The sequence below is a fragment of the Rhynchophorus ferrugineus genome, unplaced genomic scaffold (assembly GCF_030347505.1).
Source record: "Rhynchophorus ferrugineus isolate W39M unplaced genomic scaffold, kcgeb_rfMv2 rfM3, whole genome shotgun sequence".
Lineage (NCBI taxonomy): Eukaryota > Metazoa > Arthropoda > Insecta > Coleoptera > Curculionidae > Rhynchophorus > Rhynchophorus ferrugineus.
Genome location: NW_027472582.1, coordinates 73,918,794 through 73,942,512, shown reverse-complemented (window position 1 = coordinate 73,942,512; position 23,719 = coordinate 73,918,794). Strand labels below are relative to the sequence as shown.

The following is a 23,719-nucleotide window of genomic DNA, read 5'->3' as shown; positions in this document are numbered from 1 at the left end:
TATATTCGACGATTTTGGTCCTCTATAATGTGCATTGTCTGTTTTATTAGACGGCTGTAGATGTTGATGTGTCCAAATGAATAAAAACATAGAAATTTAATACATACTACTGAACTATTAACATTAAAGAAATGTGTATGCAGCAATATATATATATATATATATATATATATATATATATATATATATATATATATATATATATATAGTTTGTTTATAATTTTATTTATTATGTTATATAATGTCTATATGTTTAAATGTTTTTTAATAAATTTTTATTGGTCAATAAAATGTGTTAATCATGTGATGCCATAGTGTCTGCATAGTGAACTTAGCTTAAGAATCAACAATCAAAGAATAGTTTTTGGACTAGAGGGAACTTTTCGTCAGAAATTCAATAGTTCTTTTTGAAGCTAAAGTGTCTTCACTGAACTTTTATTTTAATTTTTTTGAAACAAACTTTATTTCTATTAAAACACGTTAAAATTAAAAGAAATTAAATAACATATATACATCTCACTCTAATCTAAAACAATTGGTAGGCATCATCTTTTTTCAGTTGCTCCTGAAAAGTACTCCTCGATTTCATCCAACGTCTTCCCTCTCGTCTCTGGCAAGCAACAATATATGAACACCGTACCTATGAGCCCCATCATTCCGTAGACCAAAAAGGTACCTTCCGGTCCGATGACCTCGAACATTTCGGGCATGGTCTTAACCACGCTGAAAATGGACAAGTAGGCGATGCAGGACGCCACTCCACTACCTGTGCTTCGCTGTTTCAAGGGGATCAACTCGCCCAGTAAGTTCCACGGCAAGGAAACGAAGCCGGCTGTTACAAAGAAGGTGTACACCACCAGGGAAAGTAGAGGGATGATGGAGATTGTTCGGGAGGAAACAGACAGGTATTTGGTGATGTATATAAACGCTGAGAGGGTGAATAGCGATAAGATAGTGCCTAAACCCCCGGTGAGGATCAGTGGTCTTCTACCGAGCCTCCTGAGTAAGACGCAGGACACTATCGAGGCTCCCAGACGGATACAGTCGATAACGAATGTCGCCAAGTACTCGTTAACATTGTCCAACGTTTGTTTCATCAATGTCACCGAGTAAAAATTAACAGCGTTTACGCCAGTCCACTGGGACGTGATGAAGAACACTATCAACAAACCCATGGGCTTCAGGAACTCCTTCCTTAACATCTCCTTTAAGCCATTGTCGTCATGGTTATTTTCCATGTTCTTCTGTCTCGCCAGCATTTCTTGCAGTTCTCGGTTGGCATCTTCGGATCTTCCTCTCAACCACTCGAACGCTCTGGTCGCGGTATCGGTACGACCTTTCTGTATCAACCACGCCGGTGACTCGGGAACCAACAGCATCAGGAACAAACTGAGTATGGGTATGGTGCTGGTGATCAGGGCAGTGGTTTGCCACGTGAAGAAGGTCCCGATCAAGTGCGATAAGAGTAAACCCATTGATACACTTAAAGCTACGCCACCTGTTGGAAAAGCGATTAATCAAACCACTGTTTTTGATTGAAAATAAAGTGTAGTTAGCAATGCGGTGGCCATCTGTTAGTAAAAAGTAGTAATAAATATTGTTTCCAGCGGGCAAATAGTTAACAACTAGCTGAAATTTATTGGTATCCAAGATATAATTTTATTTATTTATTTTTTATTTATTGTGGCAAAATTATTAGGGACGATACTCGTATTTATGTAATTTATGGTTTATTATATTTGTTTGAATAAAGCATGTTGTTTTTAAAGTGTTATATTTTTTAAATAGATACTGGTATCATTGTGATTTTATTGATTTGATTATTTTTTTGTGACGTGGCAACACAGTATATGACGTCAGAGGTTAATCACGTGATGCCTATTGAAATCGTCGACCAACACCAACACTCTCACAACTAACACAACAGGAGATGGCCATTCTCTCTTTCCATTATAGATTTTCCACTCTTTATCAACAAATATTACCTAGTAGAACTCCTCTATATTTCGGTTCGCTGGTCTCACCGATGTACACCCCGGTGGCTGGAGTCAAGATACCCGAACAGAGTCCAGTGATGAATCTTCCTGTTAGCAACATCTCCAGATTAAAGGCGAAGTACATGACGACCCAGCCGACGGAAAATGGTAAACACATTATCAGGTGGGTGGTTTTTCTGCCATATTTCTGTATGAGTATTCCGCCAATTAACGTTCCTGCTGCCATGGGTAGTACCGCAAGTGAAGCTGAAACATTTATTGTAATTAGCGCTGAGAACCGAAAACAGTCGAAACAGTCGATAGTCAAAAAGCTAGCGACTGAAAATAGTAATTACTATTTTGAATGCACGGTTCGAATGTTTTTATCCATTTTTGATGTCAGACGAAGATGTACGAACCTTTTGCTGTATAAATTGTGAGGGAGGAAAGGACCGAGACAATTGTAGGGAGCAGTTAATATGTGCTAATATTTTCCAAGGGTAATATAAGCGAGACGGAGATGTAAAGTAAATGCTTTATTTAATTGAACAGAAATATTTTTGAACAAAAATCGAGAAAGTAATCGAAATATTACCCATTATTGCCTGTTTATATGGCACAATTTTAATCTTCTTACCCTATTACATTAACAATCTTGAAAAATTTCGTTCCAAAATTCTGGTCTGTTAATATACGATGTATTGTTATTTACAAGCAAATTACCAAAAAATTATAAAACTATATACATTACATATCTATGTAAGCATAAATTGGATACATTTTTGTCAAGGTCGCGGCTAGGACGACAGAGCCAGCAGACAGAACGTTAAAAATCAGTCGAATGAAACTAGTAGAACCAAAAGTAGTAACTAAAAGTACACGACTGAAACAGGCGACAGTAAATAGTAACAAAATCAGTCGGACCGAAAATAGCGACTAAAAACAGTCGACTGAAGCAGTCACTGGTAAAAAGAAGTAAAATCAGTCGAACCAAAAATTGCGACTGAAACAGTCGATAGAAAAGTTTTTTTTAATATATTTTAAAATATCTTTTTACCAACTGTGTATTTTATCTGGACTGGACCTACAGTTTAACGTCGGTTCCGAACCACGGTCCTCAGCATTAAGCCTACCGACTGGCGAGTGACCAACTTTAGAAATCATCCCAGAATACATCCGGTCTTACCCAGCCTGGTGCCGGATTTTACACTCAAACCCAAACCACAAATTTTAAACAATCACAAATATAAATTTATGACCATGCCCCAGTATTTACCACTGCGCCACCAAGCCGGCGATAGTAAAGTTTCGTATATTAATACAGCAGAATGTATCTGTCAATATTTCTTTAACATTGTACGAATATTCTTTTCTATAATATAAAGTCTAAACAAAACCAGGTGAATGCATAGGAGAAATTTTCTCGTGACCATAGAACAGAAACGTCGTCTCTTATGGTTTGAAAAGTAAAAGCAAATTCTTCGCTTTCTTTTCCTTAAATATTAGATAAATATACTAGGTCGCCATTCATTCTTTCATTTGATAGTGACGTTACTATCCTTACCCAGAACTGGTTCTTTTATTCAGACAACTTTCCTTGTATATAATCGCATAAAACTAGATAATCAGGCTGTGTTGGTATTGAACTTGCAAGTTCCAACGTCCGTAATTTATGTGTGGTGCAATTACACGTTACATAAAAAGTGTTTTAAGCTAATTTAATAGCTGATGAGATGTAAATTTCATCAGATTAGTGAATATGATTGTTTTATGTCAAATATAAGAGGTTGACAATAAGTTTTGTGGATTTATTATTTTAATAATAGATTCGATGCAGTTTGTAGTCACTTATCGCTGATTTTTCCACCGATATACACCTCCGACGATAGATTGCCTCCGTGGCGACTGTCACAGGTGACTGTCGATCTCTCCATGAGGAGTCTACCACTGGATAATTCTGATTCAATTTGAGAATTCAATCAATATAAAACTGAGAAATATCCTGAACACCTTTTCATATTCTCAGACGGCTCCAAGAGCAATGACTACGTGGGGGCAGCATTAAGAGGAAGGACACTTCAGGCTCCCCGTTTCATCGAGTGTATTGACGACTGAACTGTTTGCCCTATATCAGTAGGGCCCTCACCTCAGTACAAGATGTGCAAGACAAACGATTAGTTATCGCCTCCGAATCAATGAGCTTCTTAAACTGCCTCCAATCATATCTACCTTTACACGCGCTAGAAATGCTTATCTAGGATATCTTTTCTCCTGAAAAGATACATGAAGCACCACTCTACTAGAATCTTAAGACATCTAGACCAACTCAAATGGGATTTAACAGAAAACAAAAAGCTTTGAGAGGTGAAAAAAGAGTATTATTAGGGCCTTAACAACACCAACATGCGTCCACCACTGTGCGTCAAATGTGGTTCCTCACTGTCAACCAAACACATACCAATGGAATGCCGAAGATACAACTCACAAAAACAAGGTTGGTCAACCTGCGAGAGACGATGGACCAGTGTCTTAGACTGAAGAAATTGGACAAGCTGATTAATTTTCTAACCGTAAAAGGACTATTACTAAAAATATAATAGTGTGCATCTATGTAATATCGTGCATGTTACTTTACATTTTTGTATCTTGTATCCTTATCACTGTCATTGGTAGTGCGACCGTTGTACTGTAGCATTCATGCATCTGTATGCTTTTATATATTTTACTTGTCATCTTACAACATACTTGTAATAACATTGTATACTTTAAGTGATAACTAATACTGTAAATGTGTTGTATATTGTATATTTGTAAATAGACCCTAAATAACCCCGGAGACTGATGGATCTATAATATATAAATAAATAGATAAATATTATTTTAATAAAATTATATACATCCAATTGTTGGATCAAAAGTAAAATGTATCATTCTTACAGAGGAGAAATATTTAAATAACTATCAAATATGGATCATCTTATATAATGTATATTGATTAATAATATATTAATTAATATACATTATAATATTATTAATTAATATTGTTGTTGTCGGAAAGTTGATATCTTTTGTGTTTTAATAAATCTCATTTTAATTGTACTTTTGTTTTTTTAAGTCGTTAAAACAAATAAAATAAATAGGATAATATATTCTCTTACCTACCCAAGAAGCTTCCTCCCGGTTGATTCGAATAACATTGGTAGAATTTGTGTTGTTGACTGTTTGTAGTTGAGGAATCAGCACTGCCGAATAACCAAATGTCATGCCACTCACGACCGTGAGGAGTAAAGGACCACAGGCAGCAAAACACTAAAAACAAGCTTGTTGTAATTAAGAAACAATAACGTTTAATATGGGTTCTGATTTTTATTAGAAAACAGTTGAAAAATGTGTGTTAGGGGCCGAGTTTTACCTCTAAGTCGAGGTTCAATGATTTCTCAAGATCATGGTTGAGACGACAATCGTTTTCCACTGTTAAAATATTTGAAAGTTCATGGCTTTTATGGTAATGATATTAGTTGTCAGATGTTGCAAAAACGCTTCTCACTTTTGGAGTTTTATTCAAAATGTTAACACAGTTATTCCTCAAAAAATTAGAATAAAGACAAAAATGGATAATATTCAACAAGTTTCACTTTAATACAAGGTTATAGGTTTAATAATTCTATTATTTATGGTATACCATAGTAATGTGATTCATAAATGAACTACAGTAATTCACAAAAACTCTTTTGCTTATTATTCATTAATTGCTTTATATTATTTCATAATTATAAGCAAAATTATAATTATAGCAAAGTAATAACTTAACACTATTAAGATATTTGTTTTATCATAATTTGCTTAACTTTGGGCTTAACATCTAAATGATTATTTTTAATTTACATTGAATTTTACTTATAACTTCACTGAACTATACCAAATGGTTTTCCTCTCTATAACATTTTGACTAAGCAATCACTATTTATTCATATCTTTGGACGTAGTTCCTAATATTTCTTGGTAGATTGATTGAATGTATTAAAGAGTATCAACGCAGTATCTCGCAGTACTTTGCTTTGGAAATTTGTATAATATTTCTATTGCTTTGGCTGAACAACCATAAAGTTGAACATAATAACAAACCATTAAAGACAAATAATAAAATTAATTCCAATAGCCTATTCAATAAGACAGCCAACTCACGTCATAGATGACTTTAAAAGTATTACCAACTGTGTTTTTTTTAAATTTGAATGATTATATAAACATTTAATATGGAGAAGGTACAATTTAAAAAATGTTATTATAGGAATACTAATAATTTCTTGTAGAGTTAAAAATGTTAAGATTTCATGGCCATCTATCGTTTAGATTAAAAGTGATAATGATTTTCGTTGTTAATCGAAATTACTTTGAATGAATTAAATTAATGATAAAAAGCATCTCTGAATGAACTCGACTTGAACTAATCGTCTTGGAACCTTTTTTCCACCACTTAATGTTCGTGTTATTGTATTAGTTATTTGGACTGATACCTGTGTGATGTATTACAAAACACTATGCATAATAAAATAAAACAATAATACATGAATAGTAGAATATCCCTCACCTCATTTAGTTTTGTTGACATGTCGACGCGTTATTCAGTGAACGTAGGTCTAATGAAATTACATTCCGAGGAGAAAAAGTGCTATCTTTTTTATCTTTAACACTTTTATGATCTTTTGTTCTTTTGAGTACTAAACTGATTTAAATGTTCTTCATATCCGATAACATTATCTAAATATTGTTGTATAGTGATAAGAAAATAGTGAAATTTAACTATTGTGTTGTTCGTTATGAAATAATTGACTGGTGGCAAAAGTTATTTTGTTGTTTTCATTTTATCGCTATTTTTTTCTTTTGGGCAATACAATCATTTCGTCATTACAAAATATGAGAAATTTCTCGACAAAAAACTGAACCAAGCTATTGACTTGACGTGCCTTCACTGAAGAATTGTTTTAGAGATATATGGGATTTTACCGACGACAAGGAATATTAGTTATGTATTTAATTGCATTATATACCTTTTTAATCATACCTTGATAGTCATGAGATTCATAAATAACTTATCTGGCATCATATTATAATCGTTAATACCGAAGTGCTGCAACTTGGATAACACTAACAAAACAGGTCAATTGAAAAGTCACCGGCCTGACACATAGATGGCGCTACTATAATTAAATCTATATGTTTTTTTAGTTAGCCCTAACCCTCAAAAGATGCGTGTATAAATTGGACAGCTGTCGGAACTTTTGTTATTGTGAAAAAAATTGATAAAAAGGAATTTCGCGTATAGATAAAATATTGTTTTTTGAAGGAAAAAAATACAGTTGAAGCAAAATCCTGGCTTGATGTCGAGTTTCCGGACACTGCCCCAGGAAAATCAAGCATCAAGAATTGGTATGCTAAGTTTAGACGTGGTGAAATGAGCACCGAAGACGGTGAATGCAGTGGACGCCAAAAGGGGTTGTTGCCGACGAAAACATTTAATCATATTATCATATCGTAGATCATATCATTAACGAATATTTGGGTACGAGAAAGCTCTGTGTAAAGTGGGTGCCGCGCGAGCTCACTTTTGACCAAAAAACAACGAATTGATGATTCGGAGTAGTGTTTGAAGATGATCAAGCGTAATAAACCCAAATTTTTGCGTCGGTATGTGACAATGGATGAAACATGGCTCCAACAAGTCCAATCGACAGTCATCCGAATGGACTTCACACGGAGTTTTCCGAAGACTACATGACATTGTATTAAACATAAATATACTGAAGTCTCACTAATTTTTGATCATGGTACTTATCATACTGCTCTCGTATAGCAATATTATTAAATTCTCCTTATTTAATTTTAATAAAATTTTAATAAAAAGATATCAACTGATACTGTTTTTCATTAATATATATAATCGATAATTTTGGTAAATAGTTAATGGAGTGCATAATCGATCTATAGATTTTTTTTATACTTTGATATTCGATACAATTGGTTTTTATCAAAATTAGATATTGATAAATAAACCATGAATACCAAATTTTAATATGCTGTTTTAACATGAAGATATATTTACTTTTTTCATGTTCTATCGCAAGCAAAGGTTTAAATAAAAGAACAAAAACCATTTTTGTTACGTGGAAACTTATACATAATTCCAATTAACTATATTTTATTAATTAATTATACACCGGAAGGCTTCTAATATAATTACGGTTTGATTTTTGTTTTAATTATACTATTGATGATTAATTTTACGTAATAGTTTCGTAACCACTTTCACTTTTACAAGGAAAAGGAATATTTCAGTCATTAAACTTTGAGATTGATAATTAGAGATTAAGAGCCAGAAAAATTAATCCTCATATTTTCAAATTGTTACAGAATGGCCCAAAAAGGAACTGATTCTTTTAAAATTCATTAATTCCCGAATGTTGAACGTAATTTTAAATGAGGTCATGTGCGTTACATTTTCCGGCCCCTAAGAAACATCAATTTAAGTCCAGTAGACCTAAATGCAACATATACTTAAGTAATCCGAGAATGTTGTAGCAATTATAATTATAAGTCGGATATTTCTATTCCAACGAAGTTATTTTAATGATTTTATTTTCACAAAATATAACCATTTATATTAATTTTAAATTTTAATAAGAAAAGAACCGTTTCCAAATATTATCAGTCTTTGTACTATTAAGTGCTTATATATAATTTGATTAACAATATTTATTGGTGAAAATACGACATATTAAAAAAATATATATATTTAAAAAAAATTGAACCGACCTTAAAAAATAAATAAGGGATTCACTAAAAATTAAAAAATAATCAGACTTAGGTTTTTAACACAAAAAAAAGTTTTAAAATAAAATATGTACCTAACAATAGTTGCAATAACTAAACAAAAATAAACAAAAAACTTAACCTCTACTACATCTACTACTTGTATTTTATAAATAGTTAAATACGTTTAGGTAGGCATTAAGCTAAATGGTGTATATATAGTAGAATATAAAATATACGTAGTAAATAGGATAAATAAGTTTTTGTTCATTTTTATTTAATTATTACAGCGATTGTTATGTACGTATTTTATTTTAAAACGTTTTTTTTTATTAAATTATTTTTTACTTTATAATGGGTTCCTTATTTATTCTTTGTCGGTTCAATTTGTGGTAAAAAATATTTTATTTTTCTCTTTTTAGTGTTAGATATTTATACTCAATAAATTACACAGTTATTTTATTAAGTATTACAATAGATAGTCCAAGTAAAAGTACAGTTCGTATTGAGGTAACATAGGAATAAACGATGATTTAGAATAAGGAATGTTTCAGGTCCTGGGATCCGCTACCTAGTCTAGGTGATTTGACAAATGTTGCAATCAAACTAGAACAAAAAAAGTTACTGTTCTCTAGGGAATCGAATCCACGACCTCCGCGTGTGAGCTGAACGTTCTAACCATTACAACAAAGAAACAGTTGCCTACTAGATTTCTACGACGTCTCATATGATATGGTTAGTGTTGAAAAAGCAAACTGACTGACTTCTACACTGAATTACTTAGCACTAACATTATACACGTGCCTTTAAAATTTGAAGTTTTTCTTCGATTTTCCCCCTTCCCTCTATCAGATCCTAATTTGATTCCAATGGGACTTCGGAAGTGCACCCCTTCGAATAAAAAAGAATTTTGAAAATCGGTCCATAATTGACCGAGAAATCAGCGAACATACAATGACCTCCTCCTTTTTTGAAGTCGGTTAATAACTGTTAAGTTCGGTGGTTTTTTTAAATAAATATTTTAAAGTCTCCTTTTACCAACTATGGGTGTATCTGGACTGGGCCTAAAGTTTAACGTGGGCTCCGAACCACGGTCCTCAGCATTAAGCCTACCGACTGGCGAGTGACCAGCTTTAGAAATCATCCCAGACGACATCCGGTCTTACCCAGGCTGGTTACTGGCGTAACTGGGATCATATATATTCCTTGTCGGATTTTACTTCTTCTTGCCTAGAAGATTCACAAATTTTAAACAATCACAAACATAAATTTACGACCATGTCCCAGCGGGATTCGAACCCCAGGCTATCGCAACGGTAGGACGACCGTCCCATCGCCTTTACCACTGCGCCACCAAGTCGGCACGGTGATCTTGACAACTCTATATACACATTGTCCGTTTAAAATTACTGAGTTATTCAATGTACACAGTGTCTACAACCATAAAGTCTCAAATAACTTTCAGGTACATTAACAGTTAATAAAACAACTGTTCTAACGCGTTTATATGCGAATAAAAAGTTAGAAAATGGGTCGACAATTGGATAGCTAAACAACCAATATTGTTCTTTCGACACGGTGTCGCCATATTACCAAAATGATGGCGAAACGTTGTAGAAAAGATGGAAAATATTTTGATTAATATATATTATACCAATATTCCTCAATAAATAATTTCTTAAAATGAAAAAATTATCAAAATACAAACAAGAACCCATTCATCAAACTAGGATTTAAAAACATATGAATCTTTTCTTTTACAAATATTTAAAAAAAGTCACATATTACCAGATTTGGTGGGTTTGGAGGTTATAAACTAGGGTAACTCTGACATTCCTTATAATTAAATAGTGAACCATCATAGCTGCTACAAAGGATGTAGTATTATTGAAGATTATCATCTCCTATAAATCGTAATTAATTGGCTTTCTATTGCATTTGGCAGAATATTCTCTCCATATGTCGGAATAAGTAGTAATCAGAAAGAACAAGGTCTGGAGAATGTGAAGGAAGGAGTAGCACTTTCCATTTTAATGTTTCCAAGTATGATATTACCGATTTTACAACATGTGGTCGAATGTTGTCATGCTGAAGAATAACATTTTTGTGTCTTCGCTCATAATCCTGCCGTTTTTCATGCAGAGCTGGACTCAAACACATCAATTGTAATTGATAGCGATCCCCATAATTTCTGTTGACACTTTGAAGAAATAACGGATACTGAAAAGTTAACAGCCTTGACTTTTCAGGCTGAAGCTTCACTGTAAATTAGGTTATAAATGTATTTTAATACACAGTAACACCATCTGTTATAAATCCTTTAAAATTTATTTATAGGCCTGATATTTAATGAACCAATATATCTTTTGCATTATTAGGCCTACTAAATTACTTCTCAACACTCCACCGTTCATATTGAAAACTTTATTGTAAACAAACGAAAACTCACCTGCTTGAGAAAAGTCGATCTAATATCTCCATCACTATTACCATGATTGTTTCCACCGGAATCACTGTCCTTATCTATCCACCAACCACGTAAAATATCGAACAAACGAAACCTGCAGACATACATGTTAATGAGATCGAAGCGAAAATTCTTTCTGGCTGTTATTTTTATAAAAATAAAAATGTTAAGTAACTGAAACCAGCCAACAGTTACGACAACAAACGAATAATTATTTCGCAAAAATTGAACACGGAGAAAGTTCCCGACTATCCATCGGAACTTTAACCAGAATTTTTTATTTCACTTTTCGTTAGTAACGTTGTCAAATATTAACAATTTTTATATAGTTTGCATGATAATTTTTATATTAATGATTAAATAATTTTACGTCATCATTAGATAGAGTTAAGCAATGTTTGTCTTTTTATCTGTTATTTATTACGCAATTCGCATAAATATTCATAATCCGTTTAAAATGGCATTATCAACCTTGTACATTAGCCTTAAATAATATGAAAGTGTTGGTGAACTTGGTAATAAATATCGATAATTATATATTGATACTTACTGGATCATTTTCTGCGGTATGTTGTTTTATATAACTTTGATTTGCATGGTAAGAATTGGACATTTACCTTGTTAATACCACCCAACTGAAACCATGCTTTTCTTGTTTGCCGCTCGATGAATAAGACGGATGGAAGGAGAAATTCTCAGTCAACATTGGCAGCCCGAATCGGTGGAGATAGCGAGTGGGCGACAGGATATGTTTTTAAATAGATGTAGAATCATCGGAAGACTTCCATAACACGATTGTAATACAGGGTTTTTCAATAAGAGTTTAATGTTGAAATGTTTTTTTAAATTTATTTATTACTAGCGACCCGGCCCGGCTTCGCACGGGTGCAATGCTGATACTAAATTAAATACACTACAGAAAAAATATGAACGTTGTATATAAACACATAGCGGCCCGCTCCGACTTTGCACGGGCATAAAATATATATGCCTATGTCACTCAATGAAAACATGATTAAAATCGATCCAGTATTTTTGGTTCATTCATTACTGCCCTTGGCCTGCACGTATTAAATTTGGAGTAAAACAATTCCTCTTCCCCTATACTTACTATGAAGATTTCCTGCTATCTTTGGAATATCTAAATTCATACAATTTTTATTACATTACAACATTTTTAATTTACATGCTGTAAGGAACCATATTGATCTATATTAATTGCACACTGTATTTAAGGTACTTAATTCGATAAGGATTAATGCCGTATTGCTTAAAATAGCTTCGTAAATAAGCCATTTTCTCACGTAAAAAGTAAACAATAAAAATGGTTAATGTGGGTTATCCCTAAACGATAAACATATACCATCCCGGACTTTTTTGTAGACCTTTTTATGGTGTACAATACTGTAGTACACTAATTTGATCTAACTCGTAGGGTTAGGCAGCGTTTTTGCTAATTGCTAAATAAGCCTAAAAAAATAGGTTAATTTACGACATCACGTTAGAAACCTCTAAAATTAGCAATGTTGCCTTAGTATATTATGCATGTATTATACATATAAACCTTCCTCTTGAATCACTCTATCTATTGAAAAAAACCGCATCAAAATCCGTTGCGTAGTTTTAAAGATTTAAGCGCACATAAGGATATAGGGACAGAAAAGGCGACTTTGTTTTATACTATGTAGTGATATTGTTACTAGTCTTTACCGATTAATCGACAATTTGTCTTTACATTAACTTAAATCTAGGTATCTAGCTATAACAGGTCAATTGAACAGTCCCCGGCCTACCGTAGTAAAACATTTTTTTTATTCAACATGACTCCCTTCAAGGGTGATACACTGATTGTAGCCTCCCTCCAACTTTTCGATACCATTTCTGTAGTACGATTTGTCCTTTGCTTCAAAATAGGTCTCAGTTTTGGCGATCATCTCTTCATTCAACGAACATTTCTTTCCAGCGAGCAATTTTTTGAGATCTGAAAGCAGGAAATCGCCGCTGGGGGCCAGATCTGGAGAATAAAATTCATGGATTTTTGCCATCTTTTTCACTGACTTGTGACACGGTGTATAGTCTTGGTGAAGCAACACTTTCTTTTTCTTCTAATGCGGCGATTTCGTTCTTCAAACAATCCAATAACCCTATGTAATAGTCGCTGTTGATAGTCCTTCCTTTTTCAAGGTAGTCAATGAAAATTATTCCATGCGTATCCCAAAATACAGACGCCATAAACTTGCCAGTCGACTGTTGGGTTTTCCCACGCTTTGGAGCGGGTTCATCGTGTGCAGTCCACTCGGACTATCGATTGGACTTCGGAGTTTAATAATGGAGCCATGTTTCATCCATTTTCACATATCAACGCAAAAATTCGGGTTTATTACGCTTGATCATCTTCAAACATTGCTCCGAATCATCAGCTCGTCGTTGTTTTTGGTAAAAAATTAGCTCGCGCGGCACTCACTTTGCACAGAGCTTTCTCATACCCAAATATTCGTAAATGATATGATGCACACGTTCAAATGATATCTTTAGAGTCTCTATTTGATTCAATTTTAGCTTACGGTCATTCAAAATCATTTTGTGACATTTTTTTAATGTTTTTGTCAGTAACAAACAGTAACAAACAGTCAGTCCATTTTGGACGTCCACTGGCTTCACCGACCTCGGTGCTCATTTAACCACGTTTAAACTTAGCATACCCAGCCTTGATGGTTGATTTTCCTGGGGCAGTGTCCGGAAACTTGACACTAAGCCAAGTTTTTGCTTCAACTGTATTTTTTCCCTTCAAAAGGCAATATTTTATCAACACGCGAAATTCATTTTTATCAATTTTTTTGTGTATTGTGTATTAGAAGTATTCATTTAATTTACTGACTTATTAAGAGGCACGATAAGTTTCAAAACCTTTGTTTTATTCAGTTTTTGTTATAGAAGCAATTTTTTGCTTTAGGTAATAGCTCAAGGTCAGACGAAACCAAATCAGGTGAGTAGGGCGGTTTGGAATGAAATAAGTTTATTGTTTGAATGAAGAAAACAAGCCTATGAGAGAAGGCATGTTATTATGATAAAAAACCAAGAGTTGGTAACATTGATTGTCATATTAAAACACCTTGTATAATGGAAAAATATATTCCTTATTATTAATATAATTAACTTACAGTATTAACACAAGTTATGGTCGTTATTACATAGGCATCTAGCTTATATTTACCCTGAGCATATGTACAAACACTATTTACAAACTTAAACATATTAAAGCATTGTTCGTAATGTTATGGGAGTGAGACTGATTCAACTGAATGGTCTCAAAAGTAAACCCACTGCTGACTTCACGAGGGAGTATCCAAAGTTGACTAATAATCCAGTGAGAGTGATTTTGAGTACATTGTGCATGATCTCCAATCTGAAACAAACGATTGTTGGTTAGTAAAACACTGCTGTTGTGCAGGATTGGTGTTCATTACCTCTTGACCTTTTTCTGTGTCTGTTCCAAGTTTGAGTCGCTTTCTTTCAACAGGTATCTACGTATACCTGGCGCGTAATTTCTGAAGTACATCAGCCATTGCACCTGACCCATACTGAAGGGGAATAATTCCCGATCAGCTTTGTTAAGCGTCAGCCATAATCCTTGTACGTTTTTGTTCGAAAAGCTCCATTCTTTCGTCGAGAAGAAGAACAATATCGTGGTTAGCTTGTGGACCTTTTTGTATAACCTCAACAATCTAAAACAATATAAATTGATTGAGAATTAGTTATTATATGTGTGTGTCAATATAATTTTAAAATATTTTTAATATCGATTGATGAAGTAGTTATTGCACTTGGAGAGGGACTCGTCATTCAGGTCATATTTAACTCTAAAGGCATATAAAACTTACCTAGGTTTCCCACCAACAGCCAATGATGCCAGATCGAACAACAGAGCCGGGAAGGTGTGGCACAAGAACGTCATTAAATAGTAGAAATACTTGTTGTTGGTGATGGTGATTGTAGGATACCAGATGGCCTTCTCCGGTATCCACTTGAGGCACTCCTGATAGTTGATGTTCAAGAATTCGTTCCAGTATAATGGGTTTTCGGCAGAGGAAACATAATTATACACTGGAATCTTGTCATCGTTGCTGAAAGAAGAAAAAACACCCGTTAGTATTTAAACTTCGAGGAGACCTAGAAATTATATAGGTTATATAGAACAATTTGATCAATACTATGGGGGGTACCATTAAATTTTGTACATTTTAAAGCTAACCACAATGACCAAGGTCTGTTGAAAACGGCGGGTAGAGTAGGACTTAGATGTTCACGTATTCTTCAAGATGTGGCCAAATGTTTACTCTAATTTTAATGTTTGCAAATCCTATGTATCAATTTAAATACCAAAATCCTAATGGACACTTCATTTTAACGAAATTAATAATAATTGTTTCATATATGTCTCTTAAACAATATGAAGTTAAAAAAATACTTAGACCCTGAAAAAATATATAGTTATAAGTAATATATATGACGAAATTATTCATATATTTTCATAAAAAATATTAAATTAAACGTATTTGAAATTGAGAATTCTCAATTATGTTATTCTAGTTGTTTCATATCTTAAGTAATATTTGTCGATTCTTGTATATTACTTGAAGACAAAGAACGTTCTGGACACCCAAAAACTTTTTATAATGAGGACTTGAAGGCATTACTTAACGAAACCATCAATGGGGATCACTGTCGACAACAGTTGATGCGTTAGAGCCCAGCCCGAGCCAAAAACCACCAGAACAAGAACAAAGACACAACAATGTTATCGTTCAGCATGACAGCGTTTGACGACATGCTACCCCACTCGTCATATTCTCCAGACCATGCTTGTTGCGATGCAAATTAATTATGATTGGTTGGGACAGCCCTGTAAAATGTAAGTTAAGCTAAGTGTAGAATTCTTTCGGTTCTATTTTTGGAGGATTTAATTTATTAGACCTTTAAACTGAAGTTTTTAATATATAATAGCGGCCCGCCCCGGCTTCGCACGGGTGAAATGCTGATACTAAATTAAATACACTACAGAAAAAATATGAACGTTGTATATAAACACATAGCGGCCCGCTCCGACTTTGCACGGGCATAAAATATATATGCCTATGTCACTCAATGAAAACATGATTAAAATCGATCCAGTATTTTTGGTTCATTCATTACTGCCCTTGGCCTGCACGCATTAAATTTGGAGTAAAAGAATTCCTCTTCCCCTATACTTACTATGAAGATTTCCTGCTATCTTTGGAATATCTAAATTCATACAATTTTTATTACATTACAACATTTTTAATTTACATGCTGTAAGGAACCATATTGATCTATATTAATTGCACACTGTATTTAAGGTACTTAATTCGATAAGGATTAATGCCGTATTGCTTAAAATAGCTTCGTAAATAAGCCATTTTCTCACGTAAAAAGTAAACAATAAAAATGGTTAATGTGGGTTATCCCTAAACGATAAACATATACCATCCCGGACTTTTTTGTAGACCTTTTTATGGTGTACAATACTGTAGTACACTAATTTGATCTAACTCGTAGGGTTAGGCAGCGTTTTTGCTAATTGCTAAATAAGCCTAAAAAAAATAGGTTAATTTACGACATCACGTTAGAAACCTCTAAAATTAGCAATGTTGCCTTAGTATATTATGCATGTATTATACATATAAACCTTCCTCTTGAATCACTCTATCTATTGAAAAAAACCGCATCAAAATCCGTTGCGTAGTTTTAAAGATTTAAGCGCACATAGGGATATAGGGACAGAAAAGGCGACTTTGTTTTATACTATGTAGTGATGACATGGGAAAGAACTATTACCTGATAAAAAAACATAACGTTCGCAGTATATTGAACGTCTGGTAAATATAGGCAGGTAAAAACATACCAAGAACAGGCGTGTTCAACAAGGATGATTCCCATCGGCTCGATGTCGAGTGTTTAGAATAACGAGTCTATATTAGCTAATCTACACCTTTCGTTAATAGTAAGTACATGCGATTTGAATCATAATCCTTTTCCCATGACGTATTAAGTAATATCTTTTAAATGTATATATGTGTATTCTTTATCGTCAATTAAACAATTCGTCTTTGGGTTAATTTACTCAAGGAAGAGTGAAAATAAATTGTATTTAATTTACAACCTTGTTTTCTCTCCCGCATCTCAACAATGCTCCTTCTGATTACTACTTTTCCCGATAAGATACCAGTTGATTATCTCATAAGATACATCGGCCTTTCGAGATGGAATTCGTAAATTGCCTGAAAGATGGACTATCGATGAACTATTCTTTTTCATCGATTATTTATTGAAAAAAAAACGAATTTATCGACCAATATAATACTTTTATAAAATTGAATAAAATTTTAAAAAATACCTGTAGATACAGTTAGAATGTTGTTAAACATTGCGATTTTACTACTTGAAGAAAAAAACACGAGGAGTTTTCTGTGGCATGTGTGTGTAATATGGCAGAAAATCATGGGTTAGTCCGGGAGACCCATCCACCTCGACAGTTAAGCGGTCATGGTCATTAAAGCATTGAATATTATTTATTGTTATTTAAGAATTATATTATTTTTTAAAGTGCCAACAAAATAAAAAACATTTTTTACTATCTATAATAACTGCTTGCATGTTAATGATACAAAAAAACAATTTTCTTTCGTTAATAATTACTTATCTGCATGCCAATTATGATTTATCTCATGATTTAACATGCTTGTTTGAAATAATCATAAATATATCAATTTGCACCTAAAAAATACACAAGTCAGGATAATAGATTTTAAATTAATAGGTTCCTGTTCAGCTACAAACTAATATAGCGTCAAATTACTTCTAGAAAAGTTGTTTTGGATGCATTCTTAAAGATATTAGACTGTTTTTCACGAACCTTATTTCTGAGGCGTCATGGAGAGCTCTAAAGTCACTTTCTTTTTTTTTGGGGGATATACAACATATACATTCTTTAATATTTTACTAATTTATTCCAGAGTAGAAGGGTCGGACAAGGTTGTGAAAAGAAGAATTGTAATATAAGTACTCTCGTTTAGCATATAGAAGAAATAAAAGATCAATTCTGTTGATCAACTCATACGGTAAAATGACCCGATCTACAATTTTTGATTGTGTTTTTGAAAATTAAAAAGAAACACTGATAACATCATTAATGAAGCACTAGATATACTAAGTCAGAAAGTCAGAAAGTCAAGACTCGAACCTGAAGTTGTTATAAATTATAAAAAATATCTATATCAATTTAAATACCATCGAGTAGTCCCCCACTAGTAAAGGGTCCACTACGCCTTCTAAAATATACAATTCTAAAAAAATTTATTCAAAAACATTGAAATAAACTAAAACATTAATAACAATTGCTATTTTTATGCTATATATTACAAGAAATGTATTAACAAAATGTGTGAACGAAAATAAGCAAAATAGACTTAATTTATAAAAATAAAGGGATAAGAAAACACTTCGAGTCTTATCTATAGCAATAAAACAACACAATTTTTTAGACAGACTTAAATACACTTTTGTTCTTTTATTAGTGTTATACACTCAATTTTCTGAAACTCAAAATTTCAGCAGGTTCCTGTCAAATACCATAAAATCGAGGCCTTTTCTAGACTGATCTTTGTACAAGAAACTTACTTTTTTGTATGTCGTTCTTTAATATCCCAAGTGGATGCCAAAATGGCCGCTACACAGGTATCGATTGGAATAAGATCGGCTATCTTTTCACCATCACAAAGAGCTATCCTGATAATACCAGAGACTGTACCAACAGCTATACCAGTGGGCCCATACAGGTTGTCAATCCAGCCAGGGACAGGTTCTTTGTACGTCGAAATAACTACAAGTAATTTCATTTATGAGATTACGTCTTGAGCAAATGGAGATATTTTATTACTTATGCTAGGTCTGAATATACCAATCGGCAGACCATTTCCTCGATTTTTTACCATGGATTCAGCTAGGGCCTTGGTAAAAGTGTACGTGTTGGGCCATTCGCCCAGTAAGCTGAAAAATAGTAATATTTAACATGATGTTCGATAAGTTTTATTATGCGGTAAGTAAGACACGACTTAGTATCGATATCTTACTCCGAATATATTGATTTTAGCACTTAATTGTAACGTTTTTCTTCATATTTTCAAAGCTTAACTCTTTAGTAATAGGCCTTTAAGAGGATTTTTCCAATTTTAAATTATTTTCGGAGATATAGGTGTTTTAGTGATGTGGTATCCAAAAACCCGAAACTTTAAACGTGATTTTCTTGAAACTACCCTTCCTAGACGGTTGAGACATGATATCTCAAATTTTACTGAACCCATTTACTTAAAATTTCGTGAGACCCTTCTCTATACATCCTTCTATCAGATTAAAGTAACACTATAACAACATTTGGATATTTGCTATTTTTAAAAGGTAAAAAAATGTCTCTTTCTTTCAAACGGTAGTAATTTGGCGAATAAAACACATGGTGATAGAGCTATGTAAGAAAATATATTGTAACACTTACGTCTCGGTGTATAATTCTGACTCGTGTTTGGTCATTTTCTCCAACATCACCTCGAGATCTGAAGAGTCTACGGGTACGTCATATATTTTTTCTTCGATATGATCCCTGATACAGTTCGAATAGGCCGTCGAAACGTGAACGATTGACTGCGAAAAAGCGGAAAAAAATATAAGGGGGTTGTCTTTTATATTTCGGGATTGCACTGAACCAGCTCGAAATTTGTTACAAAACTTCCTGACCTTCCAAAAAATGGTATCAACATTTCATGAAATTCTGACTTTTAGTTTAAAAATGATATTTTCATAATAACGGACATTCTTTGGATCAGTTGGTATCTCTGTGTTTGAAAAATATCGTCAGCTAAGAGGGCATCAAAATTATCATTAATCAAATTAAATAAGTTTAATGGATTGACTGAAAGAAGAAATATGAAATGTCTTCAAGTAAAACGAATTACTTTGCCATCCGCCCTATAGGTATGATCTTACCCTAGTGATTACTGGATCTTTATAAGCCCTAAAGAAATCCTGCAATGAAGTGAATGCTAAAAATTAATGTTATTTTGAGAGCGAAGATAAATCATTCTATAAAAATGTTTTTTGGTGCCTTAACTATATTGTTTTGTTAGTTATCCTGAGGAATTGTTGAGTGATGTGTTGAGATAAGTTGTAATTGAATTCTCAATCTTAATCGATAATATTAATCGTACTAGATTCCATATAAAGAACGAGATGGTTGAATAAATTAAAAATTAATAGAAGAGATTGAAATATAGAACTAGTAGAACTAGTAGTAGATTAGAATAAATAAAAAAAGTCAAAGAGATGAAGGAAAATGTGTGATAACAAGTGAAGAATCTAGAAGGGTTCTTCAGATAACCCGTAAGCTGTTAAGCCATTCATTCATATGTTACCTTAAGATTGGTCATCTCTCTCGCCAGGTCCAAGACATCTCTTGTAGCTCGAACATTGATATTGTAGGCAAGCTTGATGTGCTCGTTGAAGTTTACGGTAGCTGCCACGTGTAATACGATGTCAACATTGGTAATGAGTCGTTGTCTATCGGTGATGGATAGTCCTAGTCCTGAAACCAACATCCCATATAATTGTAAAAAGAGCTATGCAGTATTTGAAACATTTGTAAAATGCGTAATTGAAATACAAATACATATCCGGTTTTTGCATTCCAATTACCTGACGCTGAGGTATTTTGTAGTTAGTATTTCAAATAATTATGTCAATGTATATTTCAAATAATTCAAAATGCATTCGAACATGAATAGGTTTATCATTTGGCCCAAATCGGCTGTAATCATAAAATACCTAACATAACCTAACGCCTAACTAAATTTGCATTTTATTTATTAAATATATGTCTTAAAGATACTATGTATTGTGTATTTTGCCCAGCACTGGTCGTAAAGCAGTAGATTATATAAAAAAATACATTCTGTTGTAATACAGTATCATTTTAATGCAAAATCAATATGTTTTTAAAACGACATTTTTTGTTTTATTGATTTAATGGTATTTTAACATGACACTAAACAATCATCAGCAAATATTTGAAGCATATATTAAAACAACATAAAATGATTCTAGTAATTTCACTGAAAAAACAATGGTAATTCAATTACAATATTTGTACGTTCATAGATAGTTACATAACAATATTTGGCGAGCAATAAAAGTAATGCACGTTGTCTAATTACATATCACTTCTACAAGTTTAGTTCTTCAGCTAGATTCGTCCTTTAATATGAAAAAAAGACTCCAATAAGTAGAAGGTGCAACTGAGGCAATAACAATCTAAATTGATTGTTTCAAGGTAACCAAAGAATAATAATTCTTGTGCAACTTGAAAAAACGATGCTAACACTATTTCACTCAACAAACAGCGAGCAATAATAGTAATACACTTTGTCTAATTAAATATCACTTCTATAAGTGTAGTTCTTCAGCTAGATTCGTCCTTTAATATGAAAAAAAGACTCCAATAAGTAGAAGGTGCAACTGAGGCAATAACAATCTAAATTGATTGTTTCAAGGTAACCAAAGAATAATAATTCTTGTGCAACTTGAAAAAACGATTCTAACACTATTTCACTCAACAAACAGCGAGCAATAATAGTAATGCACGTTGTCTAATTAAATATCACTTCTATAAGTGTAGTTCTTCAGCTAGATTCGTCCTTTAATATGAAAAAAAGACTCCAATAAGTAGAAGGTGCAACTGAGGCAATAACAATCTAAATTGATTGTTTCAAGGTAACCAAAGAATAATAATTCTTGTGCAACTTGAAAAAACGATTCTAACACTATTTCACTCAACAAACAGCGAGCAATAATAGTAATACACTTTGTCTAATTAAATATCACTTCTATAAGTGTAGTTCTTCAGCTAGATTCGTCCTTTAATATGAAAAAAAGACTCCAATAAGTAGAAGGTGCAACTGAGGCAATAACAATCTAAATTGATTGTTTCAAGGTAACCAAAGAATAATAATTCTTGTGCAACTTGAAAAAACGATTCTAACACTATTTCACTCAACAAACAGCGAGCAATAATAGTAATGCACGTTGTCTAATTAAATATCACTTCTATAAGTGTAGTTCTTCAGCTAGATTCGTCCTTTAATATGATAAAAAGACTCCAATAAGTAGAAGGTGCAACTGAGGCAATAACAATCTAAATTGATTGTTTCAAGGTAACCAAAGAATAATAATTCTTGTGCAACTTGAAAAAAACGATTCTAACACTATTTCACTCAACAAACAGCGAGCAATAATAGTAATGCACGTTGTCTAATTAAATATCACTTCTATAAGTGTAGTTCTTCAGCTAGATTCGTCCTTTAATATGAAAAAAAGACTCCAATAAGTAGAAGGTGCAACTGAGGCAATAACAATCTAAATTGATTGTTTCAAGGTAACCAAAGAATAATAATTCTTGTGCAACTTGAAAAAACGATTCTAACACTATTTCACTCAACAAACAGCGAGCAATAATAGTAATGCACGTTGTCTAATTAAATATCACTTCTATAAGTGTAGTTCTTCAGCTAGATTCGTCCTTTAATATGAAAAAAAGACTCCAATAAGTAGAAGGTGCAACTGAGGCAATAACAATCTAAATTGATTGTTTCAAGGTAACCAAAGAATAATAATTCTTGTGCAACTTGAAAAAACGATTCTAACACTATTTCACTCAACAAACAGCGAGCAATAATAGTAATACACGTTGTCTACTTCTACAAGGGTAGTTCTTCAGCTAGATTCACCCTTTAACATGAAAATAGAAGACTCCAATCGTTAGATGGTGCAACTGAGACAATAACAATCTAAATTAATTATTTTACCCCTTTTCACGGTAACCAAAGAATGATATTTCTTTTGCATCTTGAAAAAAAGATTCAAACACTATTTCACTCAACTCACCAAAGGTCTCGTTCACACAACTTATAAATCTCTAATTTTTATATAGAATCATAGTTAGAGCGAAGCATTATATATAGAACTTATTGCCTAATGCGATTTGTGAACTCTTTTTAGAACTAGACAACATTTTTCCTTCTCGTTTTATTCCAGTTATAAAGAATCAACCTATAAAATTCCTGGCCGGGCTGTCAAATGTCTGCAAAATTCTTCCAAATCTTAGTTATAATATTTAGAGGTCATGAAATGCTGTTTTGATGCTTTCGCTGTTTTGATAACTTTCAAAACTCTGCTTAATATTTGTAATTACACTAATTGGGAATCTCAGTCTTTAAATATTTAGGTCAGATATAGAGGAAATCGTTTAAATTTTGCAAGTAAAATGTACACAGGTAGTAACAGAAGAAATATAAAAAATGACTTGACAAAGTATCTTGAGAAGGAAATACAGCAACGAAGGAAA

General features: G+C 33.0%; 2 protein-coding genes across 5 annotated transcripts in view; both read right to left on the bottom strand.

Moving 5' to 3' along the window:
• Positions 1-432: 432 nt before the first annotated feature.
• LOC143192385 (facilitated trehalose transporter Tret1) lies at positions 433-11,913 on the bottom strand. Of its 3 annotated transcripts, XM_076397726.1 has the most exons (5): positions 11,804-11,913; positions 11,236-11,347; positions 5,135-5,285; positions 1,986-2,243; positions 435-1,498 (listed from the first exon to the last, which is right to left on the bottom strand). In XM_076397726.1, the coding sequence occupies exons 1-5, from the start codon at positions 11,809-11,811 to the stop codon at positions 546-548; spliced, it is 1,482 nt and encodes a 493-aa protein (XP_076253841.1). In that variant the 5' UTR covers positions 11,812-11,913; the 3' UTR covers positions 435-545. The 3 variants fall into 3 exon arrangements, with proteins under 3 accessions (XP_076253843.1, XP_076253841.1, XP_076253842.1); XM_076397727.1 differs by lacking the exons at positions 11,236-11,347; positions 11,804-11,913 and adding an exon at positions 6,568-6,683; XM_076397728.1 differs by lacking the exons at positions 11,236-11,347; positions 11,804-11,913 and having other exon boundaries at positions 433-1,498; positions 5,139-5,271.
• Positions 11,914-14,366: 2,453 nt separating this feature from the next.
• LOC143192384 (fatty acyl-CoA reductase wat) overlaps positions 14,367-23,719 on the bottom strand; it is a 34,382-nt gene continuing 25,029 nt past the window's right edge. For both annotated transcript variants that reach the window (XM_076397725.1, XM_076397724.1), the window contains exons 4-10: positions 20,736-20,905; positions 19,823-19,968; positions 19,211-19,320; positions 18,952-19,153; positions 15,135-15,377; positions 14,721-14,978; positions 14,367-14,659 (exon numbers count right to left, since the gene is read on the bottom strand). In XM_076397725.1, coding sequence (XP_076253840.1) covers positions 14,548-14,659; positions 14,721-14,978; positions 15,135-15,377; positions 18,952-19,153; positions 19,211-19,320; positions 19,823-19,968; positions 20,736-20,905 — 1,241 coding nt within the window. In that variant the 3' untranslated portion in view covers positions 14,367-14,547. The remainder of the gene's footprint in view (positions 14,660-14,720; positions 14,979-15,134; positions 15,378-18,951; positions 19,154-19,210; positions 19,321-19,822; positions 19,969-20,735; positions 20,906-23,719) is intronic.